The sequence below is a fragment of the Cherax quadricarinatus genome, chromosome 56, assembly GCF_038502225.1.
Source record: "Cherax quadricarinatus isolate ZL_2023a chromosome 56, ASM3850222v1, whole genome shotgun sequence".
Classification (NCBI taxonomy): domain Eukaryota; kingdom Metazoa; phylum Arthropoda; class Malacostraca; order Decapoda; family Parastacidae; genus Cherax; species Cherax quadricarinatus.
In genome coordinates this window covers 23984608-23997117 of record NC_091347.1, presented here as the reverse complement: position 1 = coordinate 23997117, position 12510 = coordinate 23984608, and the positions used below count along the sequence as shown (strand labels likewise).

Below are 12510 nucleotides of genomic sequence, written 5' to 3'. Positions count from 1 at the left end.
ACTTTTGCATGCCCACTTGGGCCCTGGGGGCCACGTTTGCCACGCTCTCCACGCACGACACCCGTGCCACCTGGCACCACCTGCTGTCGCTGCTCACCTCCACTAGCACACCGCCCCCCATCTACCGATGCTTTCTTCCCTGCTCGTTGAGCCGGCGTCAGGACGTCGTCAGAGTCCGACATTGCTGCAGCCCTCTTCCTCGTCCCAGCGTCCTCCTCCATGTTTGTGACCGGATCGTCCACACGATGAACCTCCACCACCACCTTCGTCTCTGCCTTCTGACGAGGGGTCACCACGTCCCCGCCAGCCCCAACAGCACCAACAGCCTCCTTCTGCTGCTGCTCGACCGCCACAGACACGATCTCCGGACTGGCCGTCGTCACAGCCGGGGAGACCCCATCCGTAGATGAGAACATGGTATGCAAAACAGACGGTATTGTCGCATCCAAGTCCTCCACTTCCACCGTCACCTGGTCCTCCCCGGAAGCCTGCTGTACCACCGGCGATGCAGGTGACTCGAGAGACGACAGCTCCAGATTCGACACCACCACTGGCTCCTCAATCTCCTCACTCCAAAGCCGACCGTGGCCACCATCTCCTTTTCGTCCATGTATGAGAGCCTCCTGCCCATCGTCATTCGTTGATCCACCGGCTGGCCTTCTGGCCTGCCCGCGCTGCCCACACTCTGCTGCCATATGATCATATTCACCGCAGAGGCGACACGTCCGTCGTTGACCAGCATAAGACACCATGACCTGTGTGCGGAAGTCATCAAGGTACACATACTATGGTATGGCCTGGCGTAGAGACATCTTGAGGGTAAACGAACCGTCTGGGAGACCAACATACGCCCCAGCCACCCGCATGCCTTGTTTAGCCATGTGTATCACTCCGTATCTTCTGAAAACACTGCGGAGATCCGTTGCATCGGCCTCGAAGGGCACATTGCGCAGTTTCACCCACGTATATTGTCGAGAGACATCCACCATACGCACATGCACGTCAGGGGACACATCTACGCAGAGATCTTGGAATTGCTCAACCAGCTGCTCGTACACTGGCTCGTAGAGTAGTTTTACAAATATCCGGTATGCGCCATTTAATGCCACACCGTACAAATCCTTGTCCGCAATACCATAAGTGTCACGGATAATCTTGGGTAGCAAAACTTGTTCATTCTCAGGCGTAATCGCCCCCCGAACAAGCTGTATACCAACGGTATTCACCCAACTCCTCACGCTGAATACCATGACTTCACTGGATAGCTTGCTAGACTGTCAGCAGAGAGGTATGAGGCACGTCCACACTCCCTGGCAGCTAGGTCGCGAAATTCGTGTGTGTGTGTACTTACCTATTTGTGGTTGCAGGGATCGAGTAGTAGCTCCTGGCCCCGCCTCTTCGCTGGTTGTTACCTGGAGGTTATTCCGGGGATCAACGCCCCCGCGGCCCGGTCCACGACCAGGCCTCCCGATGGATCAGGGCCTGATCAACTAGGCTGTTACTGCTGGCCGCACGCAGTCCGACATACGAGCCACCTCCCGGCTGATCCGGCACTGACTTTAGGTATCTGTCCAGCTCTCTCTTGAAGGCAGCCAGGGGTTTATTGGCAATTCCCCTAATGCTTGATGGGAGGCTGTTGAACAGTTTTGGGCCCCGGACACTTATGGTGTTTTCTCTTAGTGTACCAATGGCGCCCCTACTTTTTATTGGCGGCATTTTGCATCGCCTGCCCAGTCTTTTACTTTCGTAGGGAGTGATTTCTGTGTGCAGATTTGGGACCATTCCTTCCAAGATTTTCCAAGTGTAGATTATGATATATCTCTCCCTCCTGCGTTCCAACGAGTACAAGTCAAGTGCTTTCAAGCGTTCCCAGTAGTTAAGGTGCTTGACAGAACTTATACGTGCAGTAAAGGATCTCTGTACACTCTCTAGATCTGCGATTTCACCTGCTTTGTATGGAGATGTTAATGTACAGCAGTATTCCAGCCTAGAGAGAACAAGTGATTTGAAAAGGATCATCATGGGCTTGGCATCTCTCGTTTTGAAAGTTCTCATTATCCATCCTATCATTTTCTTTGCACGTGCGATCGTGGCACTGTTGTGATCCTTGAAAGTGAGATCCTCAGACATTACTACTCCCAGGTCCCTTACATTATTTTTCCGCTCTATTGTATGGCCGGAGTCAGTAGTATACTCTGTTCTAGTTATTATCTCCTCCAGTTTTCCATAACGGAGTAGTTGGAATTTGTCCTCATTGAACATCATATTGTTTACCGTGGCCCACTGGAAAACTTTGTTTATATCTTCTTGGAGGTTAACCGCGTCCTCAGCAGATGACAGCCTCATGCAGATCCTAGTATCATCCGCAAAGGATGATACGGTGCTGTGGTGTATATCTCTGTTTATGTCTGATATGAGGATAAGGAATAAGATGGGGGCGAGTACTGTGCCTTGTGGAACAGAGCTCTTCACTATGGCAGCCTCCGATTTAACTCTGTTGACCACTACTCTTTGTGTTACTAGGTTCGCTCTCTCCCTCCTCCAATAGCTTTATCGTACGTCTTCTTAAAGCTATGTATGGATTCTGTGTGTAGTAGTAGTAGTGTGTGGGAGAGAGTTTGCTTGCGTGCGTACGTTCGTGCGCGCGCAGGAGTAGTGAACGAATATATTAATTCGATGATTTGATGAGGATTCGAACCTTGGGGTCAGTGATTACCAATCTGTCGAGTCCCTATCGTTGCAGTAGTGTTCACCTCGATTATATTAGCAATCTCTTAACCCTTAATAGATTCATGCAGCACCTGAAACAGGTAATCAGGTTTGATCCAAGGGAGGGAAGTTCCAATTTCTGTGATCAAGAGCAATTCATAGGTGTCAAATTATTATTATTATTATAATAAAAAAACATAGGTTTCAAAGCACCCCTTTGACCTGACCTTAACCTTAATAATGGTCCCAGGACCCAGTGAAACATCGTCCAGTTTTCATTTGTAATTTGAGGCTTGTTGGACCCACTGATACTCACACCATACTCACTCGAGTTATTGTCATTATTTTATGGGGAAGCGCTAACCCTGTAGGATAGTACAGCGCAAGGTGGAATGGGAAATAATCAGGTTTGAACTAAGAAAAAATTAGATTGCCTGAAATCCTTGGATCGGGAGCCCTTCCTCGGCATCACTGGACTCCCTCCCCCTCCTTGAAGGGTCTCACTCGTGGGAATGTATGAGCACACTCACTGATGTCGGTGGCAGTGTCTTAATGAGAAAAATTCATCTCTTATGTCGGTCATCCTTGTATGATTACCCTCTGGATACAAGCAACTGTGCTGGCGTACCGTACCATGCTAGGTATATGAATAATTTATAATAGGTTAGGTTAGGTAAGGTTTGTCAGGAAACAGGACAAGTGTTTCCTGATGCGTGTCTTGTCATTTGATGACCCGCAGCTGAAGCTTTTGGTCATCTGATCGAGGCCTTCCGCTGGCTTACCGGTCGTCCACCCCTTTAAAAATTATGGTTATGATTATAAGCATTTAATTACGAGTAATTTAAAATAACATAGAGCACAGTATTAGGAATATTCCCGCTGATTGTACATAGCCTATCTATCTTATCAGGGAATTGTATACTTTTAATTTATAACTACACTTAAATTTGCTTTCTCGCATCTTCTCTCTTATCGTTATTTTTTAGTAATAATAATTTTGTTTCACTTCTCACACAGTTAGAGCTGCTACTTAAACATTGCAATTTGCTTATGGTTATTTTGCCTTGATGCTCCGGTGCGGCTCCTAATCCAAGAAATTGGAGCTACCCCCGTCTTTCTCGTATCATATCTGGTTACCTCTGATTTTTCCAGGTGATGCGTGACCCTTACGGTTGAGTAGCTAATTGGGTTTCGAGTCTATAGACTACATTAGCAGCAGTAAGGATATATGTCAACTGTTAACCGGCAATTTAGAATACTTAAATGCCTAAAACAGAGATTAAAGCAAACTCTCTGTGTATATACACTGAGACAAATATACCTCTCGATCTATATAACCTCGGTGGGTTACGGGTTTAGCACTTTTCTATAAATATAATAAAAATCATAATAATAGTAGATCTTGTATGATCTAGTTGAGGTCTAAGCCGGGGAGGGAGGGACAGTAGTGGAACAACCTCTGTTTACCAGTGTGTGAGTGGCGCCGCACCTCAACCACTCAGTAAGTTTCCACTAGTTTTTTTTTTCTCCTTCAGGGGAGGTATCTTAATGCTGTTGAAGGGCTCTTAGTCCAAAGAATTGGAGCTGTTGTCTTTTTCTCTCCTGGATCAATTCAGATTGTTTTATTGCGCTGTGTTACCCCCGACGTGTACAGTTTTTCTAGTTGATTATTTGATGTTGTTATTTTTGGGGGGGGGGGGGGGTTATCAAGTTGTAGTCGTGATGAGACAGACTCGAGATCATCGTCCCCTCAGGAAAGGCGCCTTGATGCCAGTGAGGAGCTCTTGATCCGGGGAATGTTATGTATTCTTCCTTGGATCGAACCTGAACGCCTCTCATTTACCCAGGCGTTATAATGCCCCTGAAGGTTTTAGCACTTTCACCGTGAAAATTGCGTTGAGACAACTGTGCGTTATATTGTAATAGTTTCTTCAGTTTCTCAGGGTTTTGTCGCACTTCATTTTTCAACTCCACAAAAATTTATTTTGAGGTGTCTTTCTGACAGTATCGCCTTTCATACAATGTTTTTGTCTCCTTGCCCACTCTCGGCCTGTTGTGATTGCCCCCTGTGCCCTGCCTCTTTGTTGCATGTCTTCAGTTTTTGCCCCTTTTTCCCCTCCCAAAGAGCGCACTCTTTGCTTTTGTGAAAAAGTGCATTTTGCGAAAGACTATTATTATTATTATTATTATTATTATTATTATTATTATGGGGAGCGCTAAATCCGTAGGGATTATACAGCGCCTGTGGGGGGTATTCAGGCTCGGTTCAGGGAACCGGAGAACAGATCCAATTTCCTAGATCAAGAGCCCCTCACCAGTCTCAAGGAACCTCCTTTGAGGGGTGCGAAAGACTAGTCATGAGGATAGACATGCTTGTTCTCTGCTCCTAGCACCTAGTGTTAAGCTCCCTGATCAAATTGTTCCGATAGGCTACTAATCACAGATGAGTGGTTTGATCTAACTTTGGCCTTGGCTACAAAATTACAGAAGGAATTGGTCCTATTCTGGTCTGTAATCGTCTCAGACTCCTTTAGTGCTTTGCAAGCTATTAAATAAATTTGATTCACCTCATCTCTAGTTCTTCGTATACAACGTTGGTTACGCCGCATTACTAGCAAAAAATAAAGAAATCGTTTTCTGTTGGGTCGCTGGTCATGTTGATGTTCAGGGAAATGAGCAGGCAGACTCTGCTGCACGATCTGCAGTACATGACCTACCAGTTTCATATAGAGGTATTACATTCTCTGACTATTTTGCTGTAATCTCTGCCCACCTTCGCAACAGTTGGCAACAACATTGGGCAGATATGACTCATAACAAATTACCTTCTGTCAAACCAAGTTTGGGTGTCTGGCCTTCTTGTCATCGATACCGAGGTTGGGGGACAACACTCGTCTTTGCATTGGACACACACTTCTAACTCATGGGTATCTCATGGAGAGGCGTCCTGTTACACTTTGTGAAAATTGTCTAGTTCCTGTTTCAATTTCCCATATTCTATTGGACTGTCCTGTCTATCAACAAGCATGCAGAATTTTCCTCCGTCGGCGTCACCGCTCTGACGCCCTTTACTTTATTTTCCCTTCTTGATACAGACTTTTTGACAGCAACTGATTTTTGACACAAACTTTGATAATCCTTCCCTTAGCACTCCTCACAGCCCCTCCTAACTTTACCTTTATTGTCATCTCCATCCTTATTTATCCTTAGATCCTGCATCAGTTTCTACCCTGCAGCGCTGTATGATCCTGGTAGATTTAGCTCTTCTTTTTGATAATAATTATAATAATAATGGTACCTAAAAGTCCTACTATGTCCCAAATGTCGGCCTAAGTTTCATTCTATATGCGGGTTATTTGTGTGTTAGTTTTTAGCGCTTAGTTTTGATAACAATAATAATAATATTTAATAATATTAGTTGCGTATTGTTTCAGTCACGATATTGTGCCTTTTTAATTCTTTAATCTGTTTTTTTGGAAGTAAATGGTATAAAATACCGACACAATGGAAATATAAACACAAATGCAGTATAATGTGATCCTTTATTGACAACGTTTCACCCACTGTGTGGGTGAAACGTTGTCAATAAAGGATCACATTATACTGCATTTGTGTTTATATTTCCAATCTGTTTTTTATGTACTGATTCAATCATGCGTGTTCTCATGTTTTTGTCAGGAACGCTAAGATCTCCTAGACTAAAGACTCTTTAAATGTCACGATTTTTTCACCTCGGTATTTTATTTATAACTTCGTGTTATAACACCATGACCATATTTTATAAAACCTTAACTAAATCTGTACGTGTTCGCATCCCCTCGGGACATAATATTCTTGCGAGGTTCTCTTCAGCATTTGTTACTCGAGTTATTTATCTTATGTATCTTTACATAGGGTACATTAAAATATTTTTTTATATAATACTCGCATACATTTAAAAATTGTTAGTTAGTGATTACTTAGTCTTCTACTGTCTTTAGTTTCAGCACCGTCAGTTAACCTCTTTATTGAATTTGTAAAGCACACGTGTCTTGTTCATTAATTTATCAGTATTATATACCATAACTGCTGATATACTCTGAGTGTACAGTTACTTTTTCTCTAAATACATACAAATAAAGCGAGACATTTCCTTCATAACATACACAAAATGAGATCTTAATTAACTTTATTCATGAAATCTACAAATAATTTTACAGTTTGTACAATGCGCAGACGTACAGTAATGATACATTGTGTAAATTTATCCCAGAATAACCCATTAAAGTCAATAGTTTAATTACTATATATCTAGGTAACGTTAGCAGTCTTGGTACCAACATGCCTCTTATGTGTTTTAGCAAACTTTTTTTTTTTTTTTTTTTTTTTTGAAGTCTGAGAATTTTTGTGTTCTTGATTTATCTTAAGATTACCAGTGGTATTGTCAGTAGCAGCAGTAGTAACAGGAACATCGTAACAGGTGCTTTTATGTGAGCCAATTGTCTAATTCTTATGATTTCTATAGTGAGAAGAATCTCGACGGGATTACTTTGTTGAGTCAGTTATCACTGGATGATGCAGTACAGAAGTTCCCTTAAGAAGGTCTGTAAAATAGAGAAAAAAATATATAAAAACTAAACAGACACATCACAAAACATACATAAGTACACAGGCAGAAGGGATTAAAATATTTCCCCCTGATCATAATCTTAAGTTATACAAATACCATGGTGACTGCATAACATTTATATTTGTTAATAGTAAATATCTTTTTCATTCAGAAGTAACAGCTAAAGATCTTTTTAAAGTTGTGTTCAATCTAAAGACAACCGTTCGACCTTCATTTATATTGAGAATGAGTTGACCGAATAATTTGTCCGAATTTATGCTGCTTCAGTGACATATTCTGAACGTATTAGTTCAGTCGATGTAAATCTACCTTGTAAGTTCACTTAGGCACAAGTACACAAATGTAAAATGATCATACATAGTGTACATTACCTAGGATAACCCAGAAAAGTCAGTGATGTATTTGGGGTGCTTAAAAGTAATATCAAATCTCGGATTGCTGAATTTTGTGGCCTCTTTTAAATTTATTATCATTCACTGTGTTTTATGGAAGTAATTTGGGAAAAAACAAGAATAGGTTTGAGTGGATAATTTGCACCCTTCAAGGGAGATACTTGAATGCTGGTGAAAAGCTCGTAATCCAGGGAATTAGAGCTTCTTTTTCCTTCCTCGGATCAAAATTGATTGCCCTCAGTACCCAAGTTTTGTGTGACCTTTACATATTTAGTCTTTCCCCAGGAATATAATAGTATTATGTAAGACTTTTATTACAATATGGTTTTCATACGTACATGTGAATAATCCTTAAGTTAGCCCTTGAAGTAACAACACGTTTTCTTTTTAGTTATATAACGTGAAACAGAAAACGGGAAGCTGTGAATTAATAGTAAACTCGAGAAAAATCACATGAAATTTTTGTTGAAAAATTAAACCTTTATAAAATGTTTACGAAAGTCTTGCACGTTACCTTGTACAACTATTGTGTATACAAATATTGACACAGATTGTTCATGGGAGTTGAAGCTCAGCTTTCCTCTCAATTTCTTGAAGGTTTTCGTGTTATGTAATTAAATTTATTATATAGGCTTCAGTAAGTTTATTCAGGTATTGGTACACATAAATACATACATAGCAGCATGTGTAGATTACCTAGGATAATCCAAAAAAGTCAGAGTGACTTATTTCCATACATAATTTAAAACTTTTAGAATTATTTTATACAGTGCATATGTGGAATTTAACATAGAATAACAAAATCAAATTATTTTACTATTCGCCTTTGGGGATTTATTGCCCAGTTCCTCGTAAACTTGGCATCTAAATACATTATCTGTCTTAGAGGTTAACATTAGAAGTAAAAATGTTAATGTTATCTTCGTCTAACAAATCAGATTGTTTGACTTTATTGGGGGTATCCTCGTATGTAAGACGTTGTAGGGTTAGATCCAAAACCCCTTTAGCTAACACATCCATCACGCAGAATGCCTTACAGATTCTGCTCTATCGCAGGTTGGTTTTCAGGTTATATTCTATCATATAGGCCCACAACTGTAAGTTTAATGTGATGGTGAAGTTTCAAGTTGCTTGTGTCTAGTAGGGACCTTTATTAGGAGAAGAGCATCCCCTCTCCAGATGATTGAATCTAAGAATCCTGTATCTCAGTTTGCCGATATTTGCTTCCCATGACATAGAAGGAATTGTGGATATGAATTTTGGAATGCGAAACATAAGTTTCGAATAATTTTCCTTGTTTTGCGATTATGAATTATGTAATATGAGAGTGAATTGATTACGACAGTAGCTAACAAGTTGAGGATGATAGTGTAAATTTTGGAAACGAAATATGTTGAAAGACCTAAATAACAACAGATTTCTAGTGTTTTTGTAAATAAAATTAAACATTATAACCATTAGATGTAATACTCTCCGTTATTGACAAAATGTTCATTGAAATCCTATTCTGGGACCGCGCCATGGGGTGATCACCTAGTATACTACCTGTTGTAGATTCCACCTGGAATCTACAACAGGTAGTATACTAGGTATCACCAAGTGTGGGCAAAATCTTTAAGTTCATTGTGTTACGGTGGCCCGTGGTCTGTTGGCAAAAGCTCTCACTTCACACGGTGAGCGTCCGGGTTTGATTCCCGGCGAGGGTTGAAGCATTGGACGTGTTTCCTTACACCGGTTGTCTGTGTTCACTTGTCAGTATAAAATGGGTACCTGGGCGTTAGTCGACTGGTGTAGGTCGCATCCCGGGACAAAATTAACCTACTTGCCCGAAATGCTGTACATAACAAGCGGCTTTCTATATAGTAGGATGTCACTGATGTCAGCTAGACCTGTATACCTTGTACATGTACTTGTAGAAATAAAGATATTATTATTATTATTATTATTATTATTATTATTATAGTAGGTTAAGAGACAAATGTCCAGGTAGGTACTGCAGCCCTGCCCTTAAAGTGTGAAAACGAAACCCATTAAAATATTTTGCACTCTGGCACGACTGACGATCTTTTCATTTTCATTCACGAACATTTAAAACGAGAGACGAATCTTACAACATTCTAATTATATTCAGTATACATTCTTCTTTAATAATCTGTGTTTATCTTGATAATTCGTCTCCCTATAATATTCTCTTACCAGTTGATGAGGCCCGGTCTTATAATGGGAGGGAGGGGGGGGGGTATTACGGTAACAGATGTAAGATCGATCTCGTATTAACATAATAAATAGAAATTAGTTCATTTTATTGATATGCCATTTTATTGATATGCAAAGTTGGTCCCTAGAAAATTATGGCATCCTGATCAATTTAAAACTGATTAGTTTCACTCAAGTAGTTTTAAGCTTTGGCCTTGATACATAACTGATGTAGGCGACGTGTTTTGCGTGACTCGCACCTAATTTATTATTATGCGTGATCTTTGAGCATTGGATATTATATTTTTTGACAAAACTATTAAAATCCCATTTTTATATAATTCAGCATCTTACGCTGTTTTCCCTTCAAGTGGCGGGGGGGGGGGTGACTTCATTCAAATTGATACAGTTCCTTACCTTTCTTTAGATTAAACCTATGCACCATGATCCTTACGAGTTTACAGCTCCCCTCCCCCATAATAATAGATGTAACTTTTTGTGCCTGTGAGAAAATAGCATAACTCTGACGCTGGATATTATTGAGGTGATGTGAATGTTCCCATTTTGGCTTCTCCATCACGCATTTCCGTTTTCTTTGTAATCGCTTCACTAACTTCATCTTGTGACACGTATTTCCTCTTACAGGAATTTGGTCCTCTTTTTGCTGTCTCAGCACTCCTCCTCCTCCCTTTTTCCTGGCCACCCCCGTACCCATGCTTCCCTTTTCGTGTCCCCGCTTCCATTTCCCTTTCAGCCTTCCCCAGCCCATTCTCCTTCAGCCTCCTCCCTGCCTGTCTGTTCCTAGCTCTCCTTTACACTAATTTCCTCTGTTTGCTCTTCCCCTCATCTTCTTTCCTTCTCTACGTTTTTGCCCCTCCCTTCCTCCTCTTCCCTCCCTAGTCAAAATGCAATATATCTTGCCAATCCTTGTTGGCAAGTTTGAAAAAAAAAATGAAAAAAATTCTTGAGGGGAGTGACACTTCTCACGATGTGATCCTCTTACCTCTCACGAGTAAAATAAGTGGCTTTTTAAGTAGTAAGACATTACCACTTAAATTAACTTAGATTTTTTTAACGGCAAATGAAAGTGGCAGTCTTGACGAGAACTATGTTAATTTGTGTTTTGGATGGCGGGGTTAACTACCGGGGAGTTTACACGTTATTTTTAATTGACGGAAGTTGTGTAGGTGAAGTTGATGGCTTGTCGAATGACTTCGACTTTCAGTTTTGCACTCGCTGCCTTGTTAGCGCTGTATTATTTATTCGGATTTAGCGGTTTCTTGTGACTAATAAGGATAAGAACTACTACTACTACCACCAACACCTGTTACTGCCACCACCACCTACTATTTAGTACCACCCACCTACTATTAGTACCATCACCACCTACTATTTAGTACCACCCACCTGCTATTAGTACCACTACCACCACCACCACCTGGTATACTACTACTGTTACTGCCACCACCACCACCTGGTATACTACTACTGTTACTACCACCACCTGGTATACTACTACTGTTACTACCACCGCCACCACCTGGTATACTAGTACTGTTACTACCACCACCTGGTATACTACTACTGTTACTACCACCACCACCACCTAGTATACTACTACTGTTACTACTACCCCCAACTACAACTACCTACTACTACCAACTATCACCACCACCACCTGCTACTATTACGAATATGAATAATAATGATTATGTGGGGTAATATACAGTTCAGTTATGTGGGTAAGGAGGCGGGCCTGTGAAGGACTCCATGCAATCACAGTGATTTGTAAATTTGTTTTTGTTTATTGCAGGCACTGTGTTTTGGTACACGTATGAGGGGCCGAATGCTCGTGTTTACAAGTTCAACGGTGCCACTCTTAAGGTGCCATGGTGTACTGCCGGCAGTAATGAAGGACAGACATGTGAATAAGAAGCTTCACTCGTGTCTTCAGTGCTCCTGCCATCATTAATGTTCCGTGTGTTCCAGCACGTGACTTGTGAGCTTCTCCTCACCATCACCAGGTATGCAAGCCACACCCAGGTGTTGCTCCCTGCCGTAACAGGTAGTGTCACTAGTTAATGATAAAAGTCGGACTGAAACGTCGTCATAAGTTTCTTCCAAGTGCGGGTTATTTGTGTATTGTTCCACTCACGGTATTGTGCCCTTGTGTTCTTAACTTAATGTTACTCTCTAGAGTAAACATAGCGCTTAGTTATAATTATAATAATCTTAGTTATTAACAAAGGCACAATACCGTGACTGGAACAGTACACAAATAACCCGCACATAGAAGTGAGGAGCGTATGACGACGTTTCGGTCCGACTAACAATATTCCAGTAATTAATTTTTATAGTGGACTAGAAGAAGATAAATTATGTAACATCACAGTCACAAGTGAAATGGTTGTGAAGCAGATAGACAGACTGAAGCAAAATAAGTCGCCGGGTCCTGATGAGGTTTTTTCAAGGGTTCTTAAGGAATGCAAAATGGAACTCTGTGAACCATTAACTAATATTTTTAATTTATCTCTTCAAACAGGTGTAGTGTCTGATATGTGGAAGATGGCTAATGTAATTCCTATTTTTAAAACAGGGGACAAG

The 12510-nt window shown here is 41.2% G+C and overlaps 1 protein-coding gene across 2 annotated transcripts in view; it reads left to right on the top strand.

Moving 5' to 3' along the window:
- Positions 1–11926, top strand: part of LOC138854381 (uncharacterized) — a 574782-nt gene extending 562856 nt beyond the window's left edge. The window contains exons 1-2 of one of the 2 annotated variants that reach the window (XR_011393576.1): positions 2703–4210; positions 11720–11926. Coding sequence is in view for 1 of the 2 variants with exons in the window: in XM_070097225.1 (XP_069953326.1) it covers positions 11720–11878 (159 nt within the window). In the remaining variant the exon portion in view is untranslated. Of the gene's footprint in view, positions 1–2702; positions 4211–11719 lie in introns of those variants that run through there. The other variant, XM_070097225.1, reaches the window with a different exon arrangement.
- Positions 11927–12510: the final 584 nt, after the last annotated feature.